The sequence below is a fragment of the Pongo abelii genome, chromosome 5 (genome assembly GCF_028885655.2).
Source record: "Pongo abelii isolate AG06213 chromosome 5, NHGRI_mPonAbe1-v2.0_pri, whole genome shotgun sequence".
Lineage (NCBI taxonomy): Eukaryota > Metazoa > Chordata > Mammalia > Primates > Hominidae > Pongo > Pongo abelii.
The window spans coordinates 35,806,133-35,831,449 of record NC_071990.2 but is presented as its reverse complement, the minus strand read 5'-3'; the positions used below and the strand labels follow the sequence as shown (position 1 = coordinate 35,831,449).

The window sequence follows — 25,317 nt, the reverse complement described above, 5'->3', positions numbered from 1 at the left end:
GTAAGAATAAACAGTTAATGATGAGTATTTGGGGATGCAATGACTAATTCTAGTTACTCTAGTTCTAGTGAATGACTTGATGAGTTTGTATTACATCTGCTCACAACCATGTTTCCACACTAAGGACTCCTGAATTTTTTTGTCTTAAAAACTTAAACCCGCTGGGTGTCCTGGCTCACACCTGTAATCCCAGCACTTTGGGAGGCCAAGGCGGGTGGATCACGAGGTCAGGAGATCAAGACCATCCTGGCTAACATGGTGAAACCCCGTCTCTACTGAAAATACAAAAAATTAGCCAGGCTTGGTGGCAGGCGCCCATAATCCCAGCTACTCAGGAGGCTGAGGCAAGAGAATGACGTGAACCCAGGAGGCGGAGCTTGCAGTGAGCTGAGATCCAGATCGCGCCACTGCACTCCAGCCTGGGCGACAGAGCGAGAGTCTGTCTCAAAAAATAAAAATAAGAAACTTAAACCCATGTGTATCCTATTTCCCTTTGTGGATACCAGAGTCTTCCTAACATGACACCAGCCTTTACCTGTAGTTAATAAAATGTGATTCCCCTTCTCCCACTGAGGGATCAGGAACACTGCCTTACTCATCACCATCCTCAGCACCCAGTCCATCATCCCCAAACTAGAACATAGTAGATGCTCAGTAAGCTGGCTTTGTCCCTCCTCTGAAGGCAGCCTCTTGTCTGTATCCCAGTGGCCCTTCACTCCTGTTACCTGAGATGTGGAGGCCAAAGCCCCATGATACCCTGGCTGTCCCTGCAGCCTGATTTTGTGTCTTGAATTCTTTTCCAAGTGGTGAACCAGCAGCAACTTGAATTTTGGGAGCCCATAACTGTAAAATGGGTCCATCGTCTTCAGGCTACATTGATCTTATATCTATTTTTAGTCACAATTGATAACTCAGAGTTCACCAAATATGAAGGTCAAATGTAAAGTATTTTCCTTAAAAGTATTCTAAGACCACCGTGCCCAGTCTGGTGCCCTGGTCAGCCAGCCCCCAAACATTTACAGCCCATCTGTTGTGAACCAGGTACTGTTCCACTGAGGTGAAGGATGGGGCCCCTTGGGCTGAGCGACTCGCAGGCAAGTGAAAAATGAGGCATGCAGATGGCTGCACCACCACAGAGCATCTGCCATCTGCTACTGACATCTACAAAACAGGGAACAGCAGGAAACTCAAGCCAGGGCCCACCCCACTGCTGACATCCAGCCCAGTGCTACTGGGCAAGCTCTTCCTCAGCACTGCCCCCAGCTGGCCACTGTTCCACCCCTGTGCTTCTCTCCAAGCATCCGGGCTGCAAAAAGTGCCCAGCCCTACCCTGAGCTACACCAGCCCTCTTGCCCTGGGCCCAGCCAGGATGGTTTCTCCTGGTGGCAGGATGTTAATCTCTTTGGCACACCAGGCAGAAGTCTAGGAGCAGAGAGCTATGTCCTTAGGTCTGTTTTTCAGTTACCTGCCTACTGGAATACAGCTGCAAGAAAACTGTGTCCTTTATTTACGAGGCAACTGTACAGATACCCCATGCCTAACTTTGTTTACTGCATGGTCACTAGGATGTACTGAGTTTCAAGGAAATATGTTTTTGCTACATTTTAATTAGCACTACCCCCCTTAGGTGAAATTTGGGCCAGGTGCAGTGGCTCACACCTGTCATTGTAGCACTTTGGGAGGCCAAGGCAGGAGGATCACTTGAAGCCAGGAGTTTGAGACTAGCCTAGGAAACAAAGCAAGACCCTGTCTCTACGAAAAAGTTTTAAAATCAGCCGGGCGTGATGGCGCATGCCTGTAGTCCCTGCTACTCAGATGGATGAGGCGGGACGACTGCTGGAGCTCAGGAGGTCGAACCTGCAGTGAGCTGTGATCATGCCACTGCACTCCAGCCTGGGTGACAGAGTGAGACCCTGTCTCAAATAAATAAATAGGCTGGGCGCAGTGGCTCACGCCTGTAATACCAACACTTTGGGAGGCCGAGGTGGGTGGATCATGAGGTCAGGAGATTGAGACCATCCTGGCTAACACGGTGAAACCCCATCTCTACTAAAAATACAAAAAATTAGCCAGGCGTGGTGGTGGCTGCCTGTAGTCCCAGACACTCAGGAGGCTGAGGCAGGAGAATGGCATGAACCTGGGAGGCAGAACTTGCAGTGAGCTGAGATTGTGCCATTGCACTCCAGCCTGGGCGATAGAGTGAGACTCCGTCTCAAAAAATAACAATAACTAAGTAAATAAACTTCCTGACTGTTCTGGGAACCCTCACCCCTTTGTCACCAACACACTTTCCCTGCAGAGAAAGCTACACTGCTTGAGTGAGTTGGTAAATGCTCCTCTCTCTCCCCACTCTGTCTCTCGCAAGGGCACGCAAGGCTTTCTATATGGGCTTCTAAGCTTTCTCTGAACCCAGCTGTCTGGTTGACAAGGAGCAGATTGTAATAAGACAGTACAGTGAGGTTTGCACCCTTCTACCCTTCAGCCGTTACCAAATGTGACAGTAGGTAAATAAACCAAGCCACCTTCAGGCTGCAAGTCTGGGCCTCAGAACCAAGTTATAACCTGAGACAACCCCAGTTGGCCGGATGATCGCTGAGACCAGACTTCCTACAGAGAGTGCTGCCCGCTTCTGCGGTGATAACTGCAAAACAGGGCCCCTCATAAGGTCTCATCAGGACCTCCTCAATCTGAGGAACCCAGAGGCCTCCAATGTTTGGCAAGAGCACTGGTTTGGGTCCAGCTCTGTGTTGGGATCTCTTGTTTCCTCACCTGTGAAATAACAGTGGCTAATATTTATACAACTGTTTTAATTATAGTAGAAAACACATACCATGAAATTTATCATCTTAACAATTTTTCAGGTTTTTTTTTTTTCTTGAGACAGAGTTTCTCGTTCTGTTGCCCAGGCTGGAGTGCAGTGGCATGATCTTGGCTCACTGCAACCTCCACCTCCCGGGTTCAAGCAATTCTTGTTCCTCAGCCTCCCAAGTAACTGGGCGTGGGCCACCATGCCCAGCTTTTTTGTATTTTTAGTAGAGACGGGGTTTCACCATGTTGGCCAGGCTGGTGTTAAATACAGTAAGAAGTTCTTCTTCAAAGGTTTAGCTTGTTTAAGTTTCCTTGTCCTCTGTTCCCTACTTTCAAGGCCACACTTCCTTACTCTCTGTGTCCCCCTGCCCTGGTAAACAACCTTCCCACCAGTCCTTATCTATAGAGCCCACATTCCACATCTGCTACCCACTCTGTGAATTACCCCTCCCGTCACAAGGACCCTTCCCGCAGAAACTATTCCCCCCACCCCCCACCAGTGTAAGCACATTTCTGCACTTTTCAAGTTAGCCAATCAGGTTCAGCTTGGATTGATCCAACCCCAGCCAATGGAGACAGGACATAGTAGCGGGCACAAGCTGCGTTAGGAATAAAAACCCCTTCCCTCATTTGTTTGGGGTGCTCTTGTGGCAACCAGACCTACAAGAAGCACCCTTCTGCAGAAGCAAATTTGCCTTGCTGAGAGATCCTTTGTCTCAGTGCTGGTTCTTCTTTGCAGCACTGAGCATTTTTTCCAGCAAATTTGGTGGCCCGTATGGGGACCTCATACGGGAAAGGGTCTCTGATCACTTCTCATGAGGAGATGCATCCCGCTAACTCATTGCAGTGGCCTCAGGGGTAAAGAATCGGGACCCACCCGGTGCAACCAATAAACCCAGACTCTCAGCAACACAGGAAGAAAAGGCCTACAGTTACTGTGGTGAGCAGGTAACACTATGCACAGACCAAGGTAAGAAAAACCGTGGGGGCGGTGAAGTACTTCCTTGGTGGTTGGGACAGTTAGGAGGTTAAAAGTGTGTAAATGAGACGCACAATTAAGTGCAAAGCGAGTGTAGAGTAAAGTAAAGGAGTGCAAGAAATCTCCAGTGGGGGGGTTGAGCCTCCAGGGAAAGGGAGCAAGAAAAAACAATCTCTAGTAAAAGAGGTTGAGCCGGGAGGCTGAGGCGGGCAGATCATGAGGTCAGGAGATCGAGACCATCCTGGCTAACACAGTGAAACCCCGTCTCTACTAAAAATATTTAAAAAAAAAAAAAATTAGCTGGGCATGGTGGCGGGCACCTGTAGTCCCAGCTACTCGGGAGGCTGAGGCCGGGGAATGGCATGAACCCGGGAGGTGGAGCTTGCAGTGAGCCGAGATCATGCCACTGCACTCCAGCCTGGGTGACAAAGCAAGACCCTGTCTCAAAAAAAAAATAAAATAAAATAAGAGGTTGAGCCCCACACACACTCAGATTGAGCCTTCAGGGAAAAGGTGCAAGAAATCTCTTAATAGGAGAGACTGAGCCCCCATTAACTTCCAGGATGGGAAATACCCCTAGTACAACAAGAACTACAAAGGACCAAACATAAGAAAAAGCAACAGATGATAAAAATATTGTTGTTTTTTTGGACCAAAGAACCTATTCTTAAACCTTCAGTTTTCCGGCCAAGTTTTGGGTCAAATAAGGATTAGATTTGTCAACTTTTAATAAAGTATGTAAATAACAAAAGTCCTGTCTCCCAGGAAGAAATAGACTATGCCCTACGCTGGCGGCAGGGGCCTGTCCTCCTCTACCCCCTAAAAACTGCAGGAAAAAAGCCAGAAAATACCTCCCCTAAAGAAAGTAAAATCCCTAACCCCAAACAGTCCACTAGCACATGGGATTCAAAATTTCCCTTTCCCCTCCTCAAAAAAGTCTACCCCGACCGTTTTTCCCCTAAGGGAAGTGCCTCTAGGAGGAGAGGAAATTGGCTTTGTAAATGCCCCTTAACTAGTTCAGAGGTCAGAAACCTAAGGAAGAAACTTAAACCACTATTAGATGATCTTTTTAGGGTTGCGGATCAAATTAACCAATTTTTAGGACCACAAGTATACACTTGGGCTGAGCTAATGTCCATCTTAAGTATTCTCTTTTCGGGAGAGGAAAGAACCATGATCTGCAGGGCTGCTATGATAGTCTGAGAGCGCAAACATCCTCCCAGTCAAAATATCCCTGCAGCAGAACAAAAATCGCCGGCCCAAAACCCCCAATGGGATAATAACAATGCAGCCCACCAAGAAAACATGAAAGGCCTCAGGAAAATGATAGTTAAAGGGATTCAGGAATCAGTGCCTCAAACCCAAAATATTTCCCGAGCATTTAATATGCAGCAAGGAAAAAACAAAGGGCCCATAGAGTTTTTAAACAGACTCAAGGAACAGGTAAGAAAATATACAGGCTTTAAACATAAAGGATCCCCTTGGACAGGGGATGTTAAAGCTCCATTTTGTTACTAATAGCCAAATATCACAAAGAAATTACAAAAATAGAAAACTGGAAAGATCAGCCTATAGAGGGAATGGAGGGAGTCAGGGAGAGAGAGAGAGAGAGGCAAAGAGAGAAGATGGAGAGGCAAGGAGAGACAGACAAAGAGAGGCAGAAAGAGAAAGAGAGAGAGAGGGAGGAAAAGACAGAGGGCCAGAGGGAGAGGGAGAGAAAGAGAGGCAGAGAGAGAGAGAGAAAGAAGACAAAACAAATGTTTCAAATGTAAAAGAACAGGTCACTTCAAAAGAGAATGTCCCAAATGGGAAAAAGAAACAAAAGTCATATATAAAAGCAGATCAGCTAATATTAAATTTCTGTTAATTCCAGAGGCAAGAACAAACCTATTAGGGAGAGATCTAGTGCTAAAATTTGGCTTAAGCCTCTACATTAATCAGGGAAAATTTCTCACCTCCCTAAACTTACCACCACAGATTATGAAAAGTGTATCCATCCTGATACATGGTCAAAAAAAGGACATTGAGAGAAATTACGAGTTCCTCCAATCGAGGTCAAATTAAAAACTCCCAGGAAAATAGTAAAAAGAAAACCCTTCCTTTGAAAGCTGGGGAAATAATCTAGCTGACCAAATAGCCAAGCAAGCTGCCTTTTCCCAAGCAGTACCCATTTTCCATTCAGCCCCTTGCCTTCCCCTCCAGCTGCGGTCCCCATCTTCTCCCATAAAGACCAAAAAAATGTTAAAAGAAATAGGAGCCAAGAAAAGCTCGGACAGAAGGTGGGTACTACCAGATGGGAGAAAATGTTACCTAAACCTCTCATGAGGGAAATATTATCGCAGCTCCATCAAGGATCTCACTGGGGACCTCAAGCCATGTGTGGTGCAGTCCTTAGAGTTTACAGGTGTATAAGCATATACATTCTCGCTAAGCAAGTAGTAGTTACGGAGTGTGCAGAAAAACTAATAAACCCTAAAAAGGCAACCTCCTGGGGGCAGAAATCCAGGGCTAAGACCATTCCAAAGTGCTCAAATTAATTACACTGAGATGCCCCCAGTCGGTTACCTGAAGTACTTATTGGTAATAGCAGACCACTTTACTCGCTGGGTAGGAGCCACCCCCTTCTCAAGTGCAACCGCCAGTAATGTAGCTAAAGCATTAGTTAAAAACGTTATATCCAGGTTTGGACTAATAGAAAACATGGATTCAGACAATGGAACCCATTTCACTGCACATGTCATTAAAAGCTAGCCCAGGTGCTAGACATAAGACAGGAATGCCATATCCCTTGGCAGGAAGGGTAAAAAGAATGAACCAGACTCTTAAAAAACCACCTCACCAAATTAATCCTAGAAACCTGGCTACCCTGGACTAAATGTCTCCCCATTGCCTTGTTAAGAATCAGAACCATCCCTTGGAAAGATATCAGCTTATCCCCTTATAAAATGCTATATGGGCTACCTTATTTACATTCCACTACTGACATTCCATTTAAAACAAAAGATCAGTTCCTCAAAAATTATATACTTGGTCTATCTTCCACTTTCTCTTCTCTTAAAACCAAAGATCTCTTAGCACAGGCGCCGCCCCTGGAATTCCCAGAACATCAACATCAGCCGAGATCACGTCCTCATCAAAGGGTGGAAAAAAAGGAAAGCTCAAACCAGCTTGGGAAGGACCTTATCTAGTGCTCCTGGCCACTGAAACTGCATCCGAACAGCAAAAAAAGGATTAACTCATACTCGAGTGAAAAAACATCACCACCTCTGGAGTCACGGGCTACTGTTCCAGGGGAAAGTCCTACCTAATTAAAGCTAAGAAAAACCCAACCCTCCTCATGAAGAGGAGACCCTGAAGGATCTCCAAAACCAAAGAAAGTTAACCTCTATCAATAAATACCTTTGCCCCTCCAAAATAAACAAAACTGCCTATAATAATAAAACTTGTACCAGACGTGCACAAAGCGCGGGGTGGAGGTTCTGTTATGGTTAGGGAGATGAACTCTGGACCACTAAATATCAAGGCTAGACCTCCCCAGGAGGAAGCTGCATTAATCTAAAGCCCTATATCCACCTTACCAAAGGCATAACTCCCTCTAATTGTCAGCCTCAGCAGTGTAACCCTATACAAATCTTCATCACTGTCCCCGCCTCCACTGATTCTAACCCCACTCTAAGCCATTTCTATGGCCTAGAAGCTAATTTTCGTTCTGGGACAGACCCAATAGGATCTTTTGAAATGCGCTTCATTGATCCGCCACCCCCTTCCCTTTCTCCTTCTCCAGACCCTTCTTTCAATCATACTGTTATTTTTTCCAATAACAGAGCCATAGTCGACATTACAAAAATTAGAGATTTAAAACAAACTTTAGCAGTTGAGACAGGATACCAAAATGCAAATGCCTGGTTGGAATGGGTTAAATATTCTGTTCACACACTAAATAAAAACAACTGTTACACTTGTGCAACAGACAGGCCAGAGGCTCAAATAGTCCCTTTCCCACTTGGATGGTCTTCTAACGAATTGGGCATAAGCTGCATGGTGAGTTTCTTCCAAAACCCCACAACCTGGGGCAGCAAGCCACGCAAGACTCTCTCATTGCTATTCCCCAAAGTCAAAGGCTCTGCGGATCAGCCCCCCAGGGGCCATCCAGCCTCCAGCCTCAGATGTTAATTTTACCTCGTGTCTCTCACGGCAGGGGGAGAAATTAATGTCTCTCAAAGACCTAAAAGGGTGCAGTGAGACTAAGCCTTTCCAAGAACTTAACAGTCAAGCTGCCCTTACTCACTCCCAAGCGGACGTATGGTGGTATTGCGGGAAGCTACTATGAAGTTCTCTGCCGAGTCACTGGAGTGGCACTTGTGCTCTCGTTCAATTGGCCATCCCTGTCACCCTGGCATTCCGCCAACACAGTAAGCAAGAATGTCAGAACCGAGTTAAAAAAAAAAAAAAAAAAGCGCTGCACCGGATCTTTTAACCCTCACATTTATATAGATGCTATTAGAATTCCACAGAGTACCAGATAACTTTAAAGCCCAGAATCAAATAGCTGCAGGGTTTTAATCTGTGCTGTGTTGGTGGTCAACTATAAACAAAAACGTAGATTAGACAAATTATGTTTACTACAACAAACAACGATTTGTTAATTATACTAGAGACACTATTAAAGGGATAGCTGGATAATCAGGACCCACCAGTCAAATGGCCTGGGAAAACAGAATAGCATTAAACATAATACTAGCGAAAGAGGCCGGAGTCTGTGCCATGATTAAAGTCCAATGTTATACTTTTATCCCTAATAACACAGCCCCCAACAAAACAATAACAAAGGCTTTGCAAGGCCTAACCTCCTTATCCAACAAATTAGCAAAAATTCTAGACTAAAGGGACCCTTCACAAATTTAATGGGAAACTGGTTCGGCAAACGAAAGGGACTTATGTCCTCAATCCTCACCTCTCCTACCGTCGAAATAGGGTTGCTTATTCTTGTAGGATGTTGTATCATACCCTGTGCCCAAGGATTAATACAAAGGCTTATTAAAACAGCTCTCACCAAAACCTCCCTCAATCCTCCTTTTCCTCCTTATTCAAATAAGCTTTTTCTTTTAAAAGACCAAGTAAAACAACAGAGCCATATTTTAAAAGTTTGAAGAAGTACTATAAAAAATTAAAGGAGGGAATTGTTAAATACAGTAAGAAGTTCTTTTTCGAAGGTTTAGCTTGTTTAAGTTTCCTTGTCCTCTGTTCCCTGCTTTCAAGGCCAGACTTCCTTACTCTGTCCTCCTGCCCTGGTAAACAACCTTCCCACCAATCTTTATCTATAAAGCCCACATTCCACATCTGCTACCCACTCTGTGAATTACCCCTGCCAATGCAATGGCCCTTCCCTCAGAAACTGTTCCCCCCACCCCTGCCAGTGTAACCACATTCCTGCCCTTTTCAAGTTAGCCAACCGGATCGGCTTTGTGCAATCCAACTCCAGCCAATGGAGACAGGACACAGTAGTGGGGACAAGCTGCGTTAGGAATAAAAACCCCTTTCCTCCTTTGTTCGGGGTGCTCTTGTGGCAACCAGACCTATGAGAAGCACCCTTCTGCAGGAGCAAATTTGCCTTGCTGAGAGATCGTTTGTCTCAGTGCTGGTTCTTCTTTGTGGCACCAAGCATTTGTTTCCAACAGCTGGTCTCAAACTCCTGACCTCAGGTGATCCACTCACCTTGGCCTCCCAAAGTACTGGGATTACAGGTGCCAGCCGCTGCACCTGGCTTGTTTTTTTTTTTGAAACAGGGCCTTGCTCTGTCACCCGGGCTGGAGTGCAGTGGCACAACCATGGCTCACTGTAGCCTTGACCTCCCAGTCTCAAGCGCTCCTCCCACCTCAGCCTCCCAAGTAGCTAGGACTACAGGCACACACTGCCATGCACAGCTAATTTTTTTTTTTTTTGTATTTTTAGTAGAAATGGGGTTTTGCCATGTTGCTCAGGCTGGTCTCAAACTCCTGGATTCGAGTGATCCTCCTGTCTCAGCCTCCCAAAGTGCCCAGCCTAAACATTTTTCAATGCACAGTTAACTATATTGACATTATTGTGCAACCAACCTCTAAAACTTTTTCATCTTACAAAACTGACACTGTACCCATTAAACAACTCCCCATTACCCTTCCCCCAGCCCCTGGCAACCACCATTCCACTGTTTCTACGCATGTGACTGCTCTAGGTTCCACAGATTAGTAGAATGTTACAGTATTTCTCTTTTTGTGACTGGCTTATTTCACTTAGCATAATGTTCTCAAGGTTCATCCATGTTGCAGCATCTGTCAGAATTTTCTTTTTTTTTTTTTCCAGCCTGTCCCTGGATCTAAGAAAGGAATGTTTTCATTTTTTAAGGCTGAATCATTCATTGTACAGATAGATAGACGGACGGACGGACGGACGGACGGACGGACGGACGGATGGATATCACGTTTTGTCTATTCATCTGTCAATGGGTGCCTGGACGTTTCCACCTTTGGCTACTGTGAATAATGCTTCTATGAACGTGGCTATACAAATATCTCCTAGAGACCTTGCTTTTAATTCTTTTGGTTCTGTGCCCACAAGTAGAATTGCTGGATCGAAGAGTAACTCTATTTTTAATTTTTTGAGGAATTGTCATACAGTTTCCACAGCAGATGCAGCATTTTACATTCCCACTAACAGTGCACAAAGGTCCCAATTGCGCACGTCCTCACCAACACCTATTATTTTCTGTTTTGTTTTTAGAGCAGCCATTCTAGTGAGTGTGAGGTGTTATCCCTTTGTGGTTCTGATTTGCATTTGCCTGGAAGTTAGCGATGTGGAGCATCTTTTCATATGCTTGTTGACCATTTGTGTATCACCTCCAGAGAAACGTCTATTCAAGTCTTTCCCCCCTTTTTTTTCCTTCTGTTTTTTAGAGACAAGGTCTTGCTGCGGCACCCAGGCTTGAATACAGTGATGCGATCATAGCTCACCGTAACCTCGAACTCCTGGGCTCAAGTGATCTCTACACTTCAGCCTCCTGAATAGCTGGGGTTACAGGCATGTACCGCCACACCTAGCTTTTTTGTTTTTAGCAACCGAGTCTCACTGTTGCCCAGACTGGTCTTGAATTCCTGGATTCATGTGATGCTCCCACCTTGGCCTCCCAAAGTGCTGGGAATACAGGCATCAGCCACCACACTGGGCATTTGCCCATTTTTTATTTGTTTGTTGTTTGTTGTTTTTTTTTTGGTCATTGAGTAATAATAGCTAATATATATTACACTCACATTATGTTCCAGAAAGTATACTCAGGGCCAAGCTGAGATGTGGCAACCCTGACAGATTCACAATTTGGTAACTGTGGGCAGCAAGCCACCCAGGCGCCGAGGCAAGAGACCGAGGACATGAGCTGTTCCAGTATAATGAAATATAAAACAAGAATAGTTATACCAGATATAGATCTTAGATATGATTATATATGAATATCATTAATCATTAGTTGGTAGCAATTACTCTTTATTCCAGTATTATAGTAATCCTCGCTCTATAATCATAACCTAGGAAAAACCAGGCCATACAGAGATAAGAGCTGAGGGTACATAGTGAGAAGTGACCAGAAGACAAGAGTGCAAGCCTTCTGTTATGCCCAGACAGGGCCACCAGAAGGGCTCCTTGGTCTAGCGGTAACGCCAGCGTCTGGGAAGATGCCCGTTGCCAGGCAGACCGAGGTCTAGCGGTAGCGTAAGTGTCAAGGGAAAACACCCGCTACTTAGCAGACCGGGAAAGGGAGTCTCCCTTTCCCCGGGGGAGTTTAGAGAAGACTCTGCTCCTCCACCTCTTGTGGAGGGCCTGACATCAGTCAGGCTCGCCCGCGGTTATCCGGAGGCCTAACCATCTCCCTGTGATGCTGTGCTTCAGTGGTCACGCTCCTAGTCCGCCTTCATGTTCCATCCCGTACACCTGGCTCTGCCTTCTAGATAGCAGTAGTAAATTAGTGAAAGTACTAAAAGTCTCTGATAGGCAGAAATAATGGCGTAAGCTGTCTTTCTCTTTGTCTCCTCTCTCTCTCGGCCTCGGCTGCCAGGCAGGGAAGGGCCCCCTGTCCAGTGGACACGTGACCCACGTGACCTTGCCTATCATTGGAGATGACTCACACTCTTTACCCTGCCCCTTTTGCTTTGTATCCAATAAATAACAGCACAGCCAGACATTCGGGGCCACTACCGGTCTCTGCGCACTGGTGGTAGTGGTCCCCCAGGCCCAGCTGTCTTTTATCTCTTTGTCTTGTGTCTTTATTTCTACACTCTCTCGTCTCCGCACACAGGGAGAGACCCACTGACCCTGTGGGGCTGGACCCTGCAGGTAACCTTTCAAACCTATAGTCTTTAAATATTTGCTAAATATTTATGGGGTAGGGGTGGGAAGCTGGACAGGGAGAAACTGATATCCTGTTATTAAAAATCATATATAGGCTGGGCACAGTGGCTCACGCCTGTAATCCCAGCACTTTGGGAGGCTGAGGTGGGAAGATTGCTTGAGCCCAGGAGTTTGAGACCACCCTGGGCAACATACTGAGACCTTGTCTCTACAAAAAATTTTAAAATTAGCCAAGAGTGGTAGTGCACACCTGTAGTTCCAGCTACTTGGAAGGCTAAAGTGGGAGGATCACTTGAGCCCAGGAGTTAGAGGGTGCAGTGAGCTATGGTGGTGCCACTGCACGCCAGCCTGGTTGACAGAGCAAGACCCTGACTCAAACGAAAAGAAAAGAAAAAATCATATAGAAACACACTAATTCATTCCTACTGGATGCAGTAGAGTCAATGTCTAAACAAAAGCTTTTTTTGACAAAATCTTTCCCGCTTTTCTGAGATTCTTGTTCTCTCTTCTCTTCTTGTCTCTGATTTTCCAAACTTGATAACTTCTCAGAAGGCTTGTTAAGGGGCTTAGAATTTTTTTTTTTTTTTTTTTTAAGACAGTCACTCTGTTGCCCAGGCTGGAGTGCCGTGGTACGATCTCGGCTCACTGCAACCTCCACCTCCTGGGTTCAAGCAATTCTCTTGCATCAGCCTCCCGAATAGCTGGGATTACAGGCGTGTGCCACCACACCCAGATAATTTTTGTAGTTTTAGTAGAAACAGGGTTTCACCATGTTGACCAGGCTGGTCTCGAACTCCTGACCTCAAGTGATCAATCCACCTGCCTCAGCCTCCCAAAGTGCTGGAATTACAGGCGTGAGCCACCACGCCCAGCCTAGGCACTTAGAATTTCAGTAATGAAATAAATCACTCCTTTCCAGTAACCAGCACTAGGCCATGTATTCATCAGCCTCGCAGTTTCAGCTGAGTGCCCTGCCATTCTCACTGAGAATGCGACACGTGGAAAGACAGGCGGGTGCGAGCAAGCAAAGCTTTCTACTTCCTTTGATGGGCACAGGGCTAATTCACAAGTAAATGGTTACATAAGGAAACACCTGAAGGGACCTCAGCTGCTTGGCACATATTTCTGATTCATTGAAGTAATTTTTTTCCATTTGAAATTAGGAAATATTTCCTTACAGTTAAGTATAGAATATAGTGATACCAATGTACCCACCACCAGCATAGACAGATATTAACATTTTTGCCATCTTTGTTTGAGAGGTTTTATTCTTTTATTTTTTTGAGACAGGGTCTCACTCTGTCACCCAGGCTGGAGTGCAGTGGCTTGATCACGGCTCACTGCAGCCTTCACCTCCTGGGCTCAAGTGATCCTCCCGCCTCAGCTTCCCTAGTAGCTGGGACTACAGGTATGTGCCACCATCCCCGGCTACTTTTTGGGGTTTTTTTGTAGAGATGGGGGGTCTCACTATGTTGCCAAGGCTAGTCTCGAACTCCTGGCCTCAAGCAATCCTCCCATCTTGGCCTCCCAAAGTGCTGGGATTACAGGTGTGAGCCACCACACCCAGCCCAGAGGTTTTATTTTTTATTTATTTATTATTATTATTATTATTTTTTTTTTGAGACAGAGTCTCGCTCTGTCGCCCAGGCTGGAGTGCAGTGGCATGATCTGGATCTCAGCTCACTGCAAGCTCCGCCTCCTGGGTCCATGCCATTCTCCTGCCTCAGCCTCCTGAGTAGCTGGGACTACAGGCGCCCGCCACCACGACCGGCTAATTTTTTGTATTTTTAGTAGAGACGCGGTTTCACTGTGTGAGCCAGGATGGTCTCGATCTCCTGACGTCGTGATCCGCCCGCCTCGGCCTCCCAAAGTGCTGGGATTACAGGTACGAGCCACTGCGCCCGGCCAAGAGGTTTTACTTTTAAGAAACAAAATGTTACAGATACAACTAGAGTCCCACACCTTCCCTTTACCTTCCCTTCTCAGAGGTACCTACACTCCCGGAGTTAGTGTATATCATTCCTATTAGTGATTTATACTTTAACTACCCATCTCTGTATTCACAATCTAGTCCATTGCTTTGGGTGTTTATCAGTTTTACATAAATGATAGCGATGTGCCCACTTATCATTTTTTTAAATTTTTATTTATTTTTTTGAGACAGAGTTTCACTCTTGTCACGCAGGCTGGAGTGCAATGGCATGATCCTGGCTCACTGCAACCTCCACCTCCTGGGTTCAAGTGATTCTCCTGCCTCAGCCTCCCAAGTAACTGGGATTACAAGCACCTACCACGACATCCAGCTAATTTTTGTATTTTTGGTAGAGATGGGGTTTCACCATGTTGGCCAGGCTGGTCTCGAACTCCTGACCTCAGGTGATCCACCAGTCTCGGCCTCCCAAAGTGCTGGGGTTACAGGTGTGAGCCACCGAGCCCAGCCTCATTTACCATTCTTTTAGCTGCTCAGTGTTTGAGACCCCCTCTTACATAGGAGGCTGAGCCCACTTCCACCATAAAGGCTGAAAGGGCAGCTGCCCGCCTGCCCTTGCAATAGGGGTGGACGTGTGACCTAGGCTCTGCCGGCCAGACCCACTTCCCCTAACTTGGCATTCAGCACTAGAGTTGCAGAGGCTGCACCAGGCAGAAGCAATTGTGGAAAATTTCCAGGGTGGCAGAGGCAGTAGTATCAGAGGCAGCTTCCCTTGTACCTGCCCAGAGCTGGCAGGCAATGGCTGTGCCAGCCGAAGGGCTGGGGCTTAACTGCAGAAATGGTTTAGTCTTGGATCTTGGTTCCTCAGCTGTCTCAGTGATTCTGTGAACCACCCAATATCCTTCCAATGAATCCTTTTCCTGCTTAAAGTCAGAAGGATTTTCTGTTGCTTACAGTTAAGGATCTGGTTGAAAAGGGTGATGCTTTTGCAACTCACTTTTTAAAGTTTTTATTTTAGAGACAGGATCGGCCAGGTATGATGGCTTATGCCTGTAATCCCAACACTTTGGAAGGCTGAAGTGGAAGGATCCCTTGAGGCCAGGAATTCAAGACCAGCCTGGGCAACATAGTGAGACCCTCGTCTCTTTAAAAAAATAAATAAATAAGGCCAGCCATGGTGGCTCACGCCTGTAATCCCAGCACTTTGGGAGTCCGAGGCTGGCGGATCACGAGGTCAGGAGATCAAGACCATCCTGGCTAACACAGTGAAACCCCGTCTCTACTAAAAACAAAAAATAAAAAAATTAGCCAGGTGTGGTGGCGGGCACCTATAGTCCCAGTTACTCGGGAGGCTGAGGCAGGAGAATGGCATGAACCCAGAAGGCAGAGCTTGCAGTGAGCCAAGATCGCACCACTGCACTCCAGCCTGGGCAACAGAGCGAGACTCTGTCTCAATAAATAAATAAAAATAAATAAATAAATAAATAAAATAAAATTAGCCCGTGTGGTGGCATATGCCTATAGTCCCAGCTACTAGAGAGCTGAGGTGGAAGGATCACTTGAGTCCAGGAGTTTGAGACCAGCTTGGGAAACATAGTGAAACCTCATCTCTACAAAAAATTTAAAAATTAGGCGATTAGGGTGGCATGCCTCTGTAGTCCCAGCTACTGGGGAGGTTGAGGTGGGAGGATCGCTTGAGCCCAGGAGTTCTAGGCTGCAGTGAGCCACGATTATGCCACTGCACTCCAGCCTGGGTGACAGAGCAAGACCCTGTCTTTTTTTTTTTTTTTCCATGAGGCATTTTATTTGTAAATATATGTATTACATCCCTAGAAAAAGAATCCCAGGATTTTCCCTCCTGTGTGTTTTTGTCTTGCTTCTTCATGGTCCATGATGCCAGCTGAGGTTGTCAGTACAATGAAAACAAACTGGTGGGATGGAAGCAGATTATTCTGCCATTTTTCTAGATCTTTGAGTTGCACATCAAATCTGGGGCTGATCACTCCACACTTGTTTAGCCTGCCTGTGAGGTTCACAACAATTTTCCCAGCTCTGTGATCATCAATGATTTCAAATTCGCCAATGTAACCATGCTTCATCATCACAGTGAGAAACCGGACGATGACTTTGGAGCACGGCCTAATAAGCAGCTGGCGTTTGCCTCTCTTTTCGGCATTGTTGGTGCTCTTGAGAGCGTCGGCCAGGACGTTCACACACACCATTGTGGCGTCACAGGAAGATGGCAGAAAAGCTTTTTTTTTTTTTTTTAAGAGACAACTTATCAACTATATTCATTCCATTCTCGGGGCACAGTTAGGTTGTTCCCATATTTTTACTATTGTGAACAGTGCTACGATACATATCCTTGTACACCTGTCTCCTTGTGTCCATGTATGAAAGTTGACATAGGGTCTAAGCATCTGCAACTTCACTAGGTATTGACAAACTCCCAAGTAGTTGTACCAGTTTACCCAAAACCATCAGCGTGAGTATGAGTTCAGGTTTCCTACATATTTACCACCATTTGGTTTTAGAAAATCCATTAATTTTTTCCAATTTTATGGGACATTATATCTCACCATTGCTTTGATTTCTATGTTCTTGATTCTAGGTGAAGCTTAGCAACTTGTCATATGAAAGGTTACTGGGGGCCGGGCATGGTGGCTCACACCTGTGATCCCAGCACTTTAGGAGGCAGAGACAGGAGGATCGCTTGAGCCCAGGAGTTCAAGGCCAGTCTAGGCAACACAGCGAGAACCTGTCTCTATTAATAAAAAAGAAAAAAGAAAAGAAAGGTTATTGGGAAGCCCCAGAATGGAAGTCTCTGTGGATTTTTCCTCTTGAGCTGGTCCATTTCCCCAGAGAGGAATTTTCCTGGAAGTCAGCATCCACTCACCCATGCTCTTTCCAGGCTGTTGCCTCCCTCCATCCTCAGCTGAGTCTAGGGTTGCCAAGGTCACCAAGCTGAGCATGTATATGGCACAGCCTTGCCGGAGAAGAGGCCAGTGTTCTGCTTGGAGCAGGGAGGGGCAGCTGCCTGGCTGCATGCGATGGGAGTGGTCTCTGGAAGACTTTCAGCTTCTCCTCTCTTTCAGCCCCATGCTGAACACCCACTTCAGAAGCACCTGCTGCCTTGCGTAGGCTCTACGTTACAAACCCACTTCCTTTTGGCTGGCCAGGTCCTCTGCATACTTGGTGCCACCTTCTCCCTGCTGCTGACTCTGTCACCCTCCAGCCATCCCCTTTCCAGCTTCTAAAATTCTGCCAGCGCTGAGTGCTGCTCTCTCCTGTCCTGTTCATTCCCTTTGTCCTTTTGGCTTTATACTTCTTAAATTCCTTTACTGTCTTTTCAAAGGAAAGGGGCTTCCATGGGGAGAAGAGTGTATGTTAGGCCCACCATTTTTATTTTTTATTTATTTTTATTTATTTATTTTGAGATGGAGTCTCACTCTGTTGCCCAGGCTGGAGTGCAATGGTGTGATCTCAGCTTACTGCAACCTCCGCTTCCTGGGTTCAAGCAATTCTTCTGCCTCAGCCTCCTGAGTAGCTGGGATTACAGGTGTGTGCCACCATACCTGGCTAATTTTTGTATCTGTAGTAGAGACAGGTTTTCACCATGTTGGTCAGGCTGGTCTTGAACTCCTGACCTCAGGTGATTCGCCCGCCTCAGCCTCCCAAAGTGCTGGGATTATAGATGTGAGCCACTGCACCCGGCCAGGCCCTCTATATTTAAACGGACACTGTGTAGGTATTTAGTCTAGAATGTACTTTGTATGGTGGAAGGTAAGGATCTAATATTAGCTTTTTCAGCACCACGTACCACTTAGTCCCTTCTTTCTATCATGGTTTGTTATGCCACCTCTGTCAAAGCCAAACTCCTGCACCTGTTGGATTTTTTTTCTAGGCTGCCAATTCTGTTCTATTAGGATAGATACAGAGAGAGAAAGAGAGACAAAGACACACAGCTATCCATGTGCCACGACCATAGTTTTAATCATGATAGCTGGTGGTGAAAGCTTATTCTTGTTCCTCTTCAAAATTGTTTTTGTTGGGTCAGGCATGGTGGCTCACGCCTGTAATCCCAACACTTTGGGAGGCCAAGGTGGGTGGATCACCTGAGGTCAGGAGTTCAAGACCAGCCTGGCCAACATGAGGAAACCCCGTCTCTACTAAAAATACAAAAATAGCCCAGTATGGTGGCCCGTGCTTGTAATCCCAGCTACTTCGGAGGCTGAGGCACAAGAATCGCTTGAACTTGGGAGGCAGAGGTTACAGTGAGCCCAGATCACACCACTGCACTCCAGCTTGGGCGACAGAGCAAGACCCTGTCTCAAAAAAAAAAAAAAAAATTATTTTTGTTGGACTTCTGGTTTGTGTATGGTAGAATAAAATTAGCATTTTCCTCCCTCCTCTCAAAAATCATGAGAAGCAACATGGAGAATGAGATACAGAAACATAAAATCCATTTCCAGTAAACCTAGGAGCTACCTGAGATCCTGAGTACTAAGATAGGCCAGAGTGCTGAAAGCAGCAGGGATCCAGCAGAGGGACAGGAAGATCACAGAGGGTGCCTGTGGCTGCAGACAGTCAGAGCAGCAGCGACTGCAGAAGCAAACATTTGCACAGCATTTGCAATGACGCTGAGGCTCAGAAAGATGACGTGACTGCACACAGTCACACTGTAAGCAGGTGACACGGGCAGAATTCAAACCCGGGCCATCTGGCCCCAGAGTCTGTGCCCATGACCTCTCTGCCTTGTTTCCCATCCCCCTACACACACCCAAATGTGAGAAGCAGCAAAGTGCATGCCTTGAGGGCGAGGGGCACACCCTAGTGTATAAAAATAAAATCTTGGCTGGGCATGTTGGCTCACGCCTGTAATCCCAACACTTTGGGAGGTGGGTGGGTCACCTGAGGCTGGGAGTTCGAGACCAGCCTGACCAACATGGAGAAACACCATCTCTATAAAAAATACAAAACTAGCCAGGCATGGTGGCGCATGCCTGTAACCTCAGCTACTCGGGACGCTGAGGCAGGAGAATCGCTTGAACCCAGGAGGCAGAGATTGCAGTGAGCTGAGATCGCGCCATTGCACTCCAGCTTGGGCAACAAGAGCGAGACTCCATCTCAAATAAATAAATAAATAAATAAAATCTTATTTTTAAGATCAACAGCAGCTGCAAGAACATCCCTGGGTCTGCTTTGCTCCCAAGGAAAAAAGGAAAAGCGGCCAACTGAGGAATCATGCAGGCCAGCCATATGTGATGGAATAAAGATGGCTGCAATTTCTTTGCCACTCCTCCCACAAAGAAGTGGAGTCTGTTTTCCCTCCCCTTGAATTTGGACAGGCTGGGTCACGCTTTGACCAATAGAAGGTGTCAGAAGTGATGTTGTGTGACTTTCAAGGTTGGTCTCCAGGACATCGGCAGCTTCCACTCTCAATACTTGAAACACTCCTTCTTGGAATGCAGTTGCCATGCTGTAAGGAAGCCCAAGATAGAACAAGGAAAAGCCCAGAACTGTAGCCCCAGCTAACAGCACCAACTACCAGCTCTGAGTGGAACATCTTGGAAGTTACAGCCCAGTTGAGCTTCTGGATGGCTGCAATTCCAGCCACCACCATGTGGTGGCAGAGTTAAGTCATACCCACAGAGCCTGCCTAAAATACAGAATTTTTATTTAAATGGTTGCTGCTGTCTTAAGACACTACGTTTTGGGGTGATTTGTCATACAGCAATAGATAACTGAAACACCGTACTTGCAGAAATCAGACTGTGTGATGGGAGAAGAGTAGCTTTGCATTGTCAATTTTGTTAATCTTTTTAAAACCCAATTCTTGGTTTCATTGATTTACTCTATTGTTTTTCTATTCTCTATTTTATTTATCTCTACTCTAATTTTTATGATATTATTCCCTCTACTTGCTTCTGGTTTAGTTTGATCTTCTTTTTCTAGTTTCTTAAGATGGAAGCTTAAGTTATTGATTTGAAATATTTCTTTTCTTTTTTTCCTTTTTTTTTTTTTTTTTCAGAGACACGATCTCACTATGTTGCCAAGGCTGGAGTACAGTGGTTATTCACAGGCATGATCATAGCACATACAGCCTCAGACTCCTGGGCTCAAGTGATCCTCCTGCCTCAGGGTCCGGAGCAGCTGGGTCTACAGGTGCACACTACTACTCCTGCTCAGATCTTTATTTTAAAAATTTTTTTTAGAGACAGGGTCTCACTCCATCACCTGGACTGAGGTACAGCGGCATGATCATAGCACCCTGCAGCCTCAAATTCCCAGGATCAAGTGATCCTCCTGCCTTAGACTCCTGGGTAGCTGGGATTAGAGGTGTACACCACCATGCCTGGCTTTTTTTTTTTTTTTTGTAGAGAAGATGTATGTTTATCTGGGAATGTCTTAATTTCTCCATCTTCCCTCTGCCCTCTGGCTGCCATAGATTCTGATGGGGAATTACCTGTGAATCTTATTGAGGATGGCTGTCTGCAATGAGTAGCTTCTCTCTTGCTACTTCTTGCTACTTTCAAAATTGTGATTTTTTTTTTAAGACAGTCTCACTCTGTCATCCAGGCTGGAGTGCAGTGGCATGATCTTAGCTCACTGCAACCTCCACCTCACAGGTTCAAGCAATCCTCCTGCCTCAGCCTCCCGAGTAGCTGGGACTACAGGCACCCACCATCATATCCAGATAATTTTTTTTTTTTTAGATGGATGATTTTTTTTTTTTTTTGAGATGGAGTCTCACTCTGTCACCCAGGCTGGAGTGCAGTGGCACAATTTCAGCTCACTACAACTTCCACCTGGGTTCAAGCAATTCCCTGCCTCAGCCTCCCAAGTAGCTGGGGTTACAGGTACCCACCACCACGCCCAGCTAATTTTTGTATTTTTAGTAGAGACAGGGTTTCACCATCTTGGCCAGGCTGGTCTTGAACTCCTGACCTTGTAATCCACCCACCTTGGCCTCCCAAAGTGCTGGATTACAGGCGTGAGCCACCACACCCAGCCAATTCTTGTATTTTTAATAGAGATGAGATCTCACTATATTGCCCACGCTGGTCTAGAACTCCTGACCTCAGGTGATCCACTGGACTTGGGCTCCCAAAGTGCTGGGATTACAGGTGTCAGCCACAGCAACTGGCCATCAAAATTCTCTTCAGCTTTGACTTTCAATCATTTGATTATAATGTGTCTAGGTGTGAATGTCTTTGAGTTTATTCTGCTTGAAGTAAACTATTAATGTTTTTAATAAAATATGAGACACTTTTGGCCACTTTTTCCTCACCTTTCTCTGTCCCTCTCCTTTGGGGACTCCCATTTTGTGTATGTTGGTATGTTTGATGATGTCCTACAGATCTTAGTCTGTTCCTTTTTCTTCATTCTCTTTCCCCCTTCCTCAAACTAGATCATCTCAGTTAACCTATCTTCAAGGTCACTCATTCTTTGCCTGCTCAAATCTGTTGTTGAGCCCCTCTAGTGAATTTTTCATTTCAGTTATTGTACTTTTCAACTCCAGGATTTCTACTTGGTTCTTTATTATAATTCCTATCTTTGTTGATATTCTGTTTGGTAAGTTATTCTTATACTTTCATTTAATTCTTTAGACATGGTTTTCCTTAGTTCTTTAAACTTTTTTTGAAATGGAGCTCTCACTATTTTGCCCAGGTTGGTCTCAAACTCCTGCAATCCTCCCATTTCAGCCTCCTGAGTAGCTAGGACTACAGATGCCCACCACAGTGCCTGGCTAAACATATTTGAAATAGCTGATTAGGTATTTTTTTCAAGTGGGTTCACTGGATTTCCTCAGGAACAGTTTTTATTGGTTGCTTTTTTTCCTGTGTATGGGCCATACTTTTTCCTTTTCGTGTCTCATAATTTTTTTGAAAAATGGACATTTTGAATAACAAGATGTGGCAGCTCTAGAAATAGATTCTTCTCCCTCCCCAGGATTTGTTGTAATTACTGTTGTTTGCTTAGTGACTTTTCTGACTTAATTCTGTGAAGTCTATATTCTGTCTTGTATATGGCTACTGAAGTCTTTTCTTGGTTAGCTTAGTGGTCAGCCAATGATTACACATATTTCCATCACCGCCTGGAACCAGCAAGCCTCACAGCCTTTGCCCAGGGGCTCTGTGTGCATGTTGGGGCGTGCCTTCCACAGTCAGCCTGGCAGTTGACAACTCTGCCCCAGCACTGACTTACTCCTTGGAAAAGGCTCTGGCTCTTATTCCACCTGAAAAGCTCACCCTCTCAAAGAAATTAAAGATGAATCAGTAGGGGATCTATGCAAAGACACTAGAAGAAGAAAGGAGGAAAGGGGCCAGGTGTGGTGGCTTATGCCTATCATCCCAGAACTTTGGGGAGCTAAGAGGGAAGGATCACTTGAGCCCAGGAATTCAAGACCAGTCAGTCTGGCCAACACAGGGAAACACTGTTTCTACAAAATAAAAAATAAATTTAAAAAAAAGAAAAAAAGAAGAAAGGAACAAGATAAATATACAAAAACTGAAGAACACTTATTAGAAAATTTTTACCACTGAGCAGGTGAAAAATTCAAATCAATATTTCATTTAAAAATTAAAAAAAAAAAAACTCTTCCGTAAAGCCAAAGCACAAATAAGAAACTAAGGTTGCCGGGCACGTTGGCTCATGACTATAATTCCAGCATTTTGGGAGGCTGAGGCGGGTGGATTACTTGAGGTCAGGAGATCGAGACCAGCCTGACCAACATGGTAAAACCCTGTCTCTACTAAAAATACAAAAATTAGCCAGGCATGGTGGCAAGTGCCTGTAATCCCAGCTACTTGGGAGGCTGAGGCAGGAGAATCACTTGAACCCAGGAGGCGGAGGTTGTAGTGAGCCAAGATCATGCCATTGCACTCCAGCCTGGGTGACAGAGCGAGACTCCGTCTCAGAAAAAAAAAAAAAGAAAGAAAGAAAGAAACTAAGGCCAGTTATGGTGGCTCATGCCTGTAATTCCAGTGCTTTGGGAGTCTGAGTGGGGAGGATCACCTGAGGCCAGGAGTTCAAGACCACCCTGGGCAACACAGTGAGACCCCCATCTCTACAAAAAATTAAGAATAGGCCAGGCCTAGTAGATTCTTGCCTGTAATCCTAGCACTTTGGGAGGCTAAGATGGGAGGATTGCTTGAGGCCAGGAGTTCTACACCAGACTGGGCAAGATGGCAAGATCCCATCTCTACAACAAATTTAAAAATTAGCTGGGCATGACATGCACCTGTTGTCCCAGCTACTCAGGAGGCTGAGTGAGGAAGATTGATTGAGCCTAGGAATTTGAGGTAGCAGTGAGCTATGATCATGCCACTGCATTTCAGCCTGGGTGACAAAGAAGGACCCCATCTCTTAAAAAAAAAATTAATACATATGTATTTTTTTAAATGGCCAGGTGCGGTGGCTCATGCCTGTAATCCCAGTACTTTGGGAGGCTGAGGCAGGTGGATCATGAGGCCAGGAGTTCAAGTCCAGCCTGGCCAACATGGTGAAACCCCACCTCTACTAAAAAATAAAATACAAAAATTAGCTGGGTCTGGTGGTGGGCACCTGTAATCCCAGCTACTTGGGAGGCTGAGGCAGGAGAATCACCTGAACCCAGGAGGCAGAGATTGCAGTGAGCCGAGAAAGCGCCACTGCACACCAGTCTGGGCAAAAGAGTAAGACTCCGTCTTGAAAAAAAAAATTTTTTTTTAATTAAAAAAAAAGCCAGGCATGGTGGTGCAGGCCTGTAGTCCTGGCTACTTGGAGTCTGAGACAGGAGGATCTCTCGAGCTCAGGAGTGCAAGGCTGTAGTGAGCTAGGATTGTGCCACTGCATTCCAGCCTGGGTTACAAAGTGAGACTCTATCTCAAAAAAGAGAGAGAAAAAGAGCTGGCAAAACCCAGGAAATACATGGAAGAGAAAAATTAAAGCAGCACAGAGGAGAAGAGAAAATGGAAAGTATCACACGAAAAGCAGAGGCCACCAAAAACACAGAGAGAACTGTAACAAGGTGAGTGAGAAAATGGAAAAGGGATAGTTAAATGGGAAGTTTACCCTATGAGCTCTTCTTCCTAGATAGCTAAAAGGAAATGACATATGGCAAATGGACAAGAGAGCTAATAGATATGCAGCTGTAGTTCCTAAGGAAGCAAAAGAACAAACTTGAAGACAGAATCCTGAAACTGTTTCCAGCACTAAGAAAACAGGATTATGCATCTTCCAAGGCCATGTCCCAGTAAAAGTGGATATAAACAGTCAACATTTCCAAATGAACTGACTTTCAAAGATAAGGATACAATTCTTTGAACTGACAGGCTAACAGACCAAATCACCTGTAAGAAGAAAAGAATGTGCGGGGCTCACCCATCTCTGCAATTGCGACCCGATGTTATAAGACAGCGGAGCAAACAACACCTAGAAATCCTGAAAGATGCAAATGTAACCCAAGATGTTTATACCCAGCCCACACATTTCTGAACAGGCAAAACTCAAGGATTGTTGCTCTTGTGAGCTCCTCCTGAGGAAAATACTCAAAGGTGAAGCTCAGCCATCCAGGATGGGAAGCCCAAGCTAATAGTCTGGCACAGCAGAGCTCCCGGGATGGCTGAGCAAGGGCTCCCACGCCTGCGCTCAGCGTAGAACTCACACCTTTCATACCCTGGGGGACCATTCCAATGCCCTCTTCTCTATACAAGAAATGATTTTCAGTTAATAATCATGTTCTCGGTAATAATTATTTTCTTCATTATTTAATTTTAAAACAAAAGATTAACTTCAAATTTTAAAAATATTATTCAATCAAATGAAATATTTCATGCACCAATTAAAATTTATACTGATTAAAAAAAACTACACCTTAGGCTGACATTCTATTTTGCTGTTTTAAATTCAAAAAACAGCCAAATTTACGGATTTGGGATGGGATTACAGGCATGGCAACAGGCACCTGTAATCCCATCTGTTCAAGAGGCTAGGGCAGGCCAGGTGTGGTGGCTCACGCCTGTAATCCCAACATTTGGGAGACCAAGGTAGGTGGATCATTTGAGGTCAGGAGTTTGAGACCAGCCTGGCCAACATGGCGAAACCCTGTCTCTACTAAAAATACAAAAATTAGCTGGGCGTGATGGTGGACACCTGTAATCCCAGCTACTTGGGAGGTCTAGGCACAAGAATCACTTGAACCCGGGAGGTGGAAGTTGCAGTGAGCTGAGAGTGCCACTGC

At 45.5% G+C, this 25,317-nt stretch overlaps 1 protein-coding gene across 1 annotated transcript; it reads right to left on the bottom strand.

Moving 5' to 3' along the window:
* Window positions 1-15,868: 15,868 nt before the first annotated feature.
* On the bottom strand, window positions 15,869-16,315 carry LOC100447194 (small ribosomal subunit protein uS8-like). Its single transcript, XM_054558757.2, has one exon. It carries the CDS (start codon window positions 16,313-16,315, stop codon window positions 15,923-15,925), a length of 393 nt encoding a protein of 130 aa, XP_054414732.2. The 3' UTR covers window positions 15,869-15,922.
* Window positions 16,316-25,317: the final 9,002 nt, after the last annotated feature.

Excerpts from the sequence above, each read along its gene's own strand:
- LOC100447194 (XM_054558757.2), bottom strand. The coding sequence starts at position 16,315 with ATGGTGTGTGTGAACGTCCTGGCCGACGCTCTCAAGAGCACCAACAAT.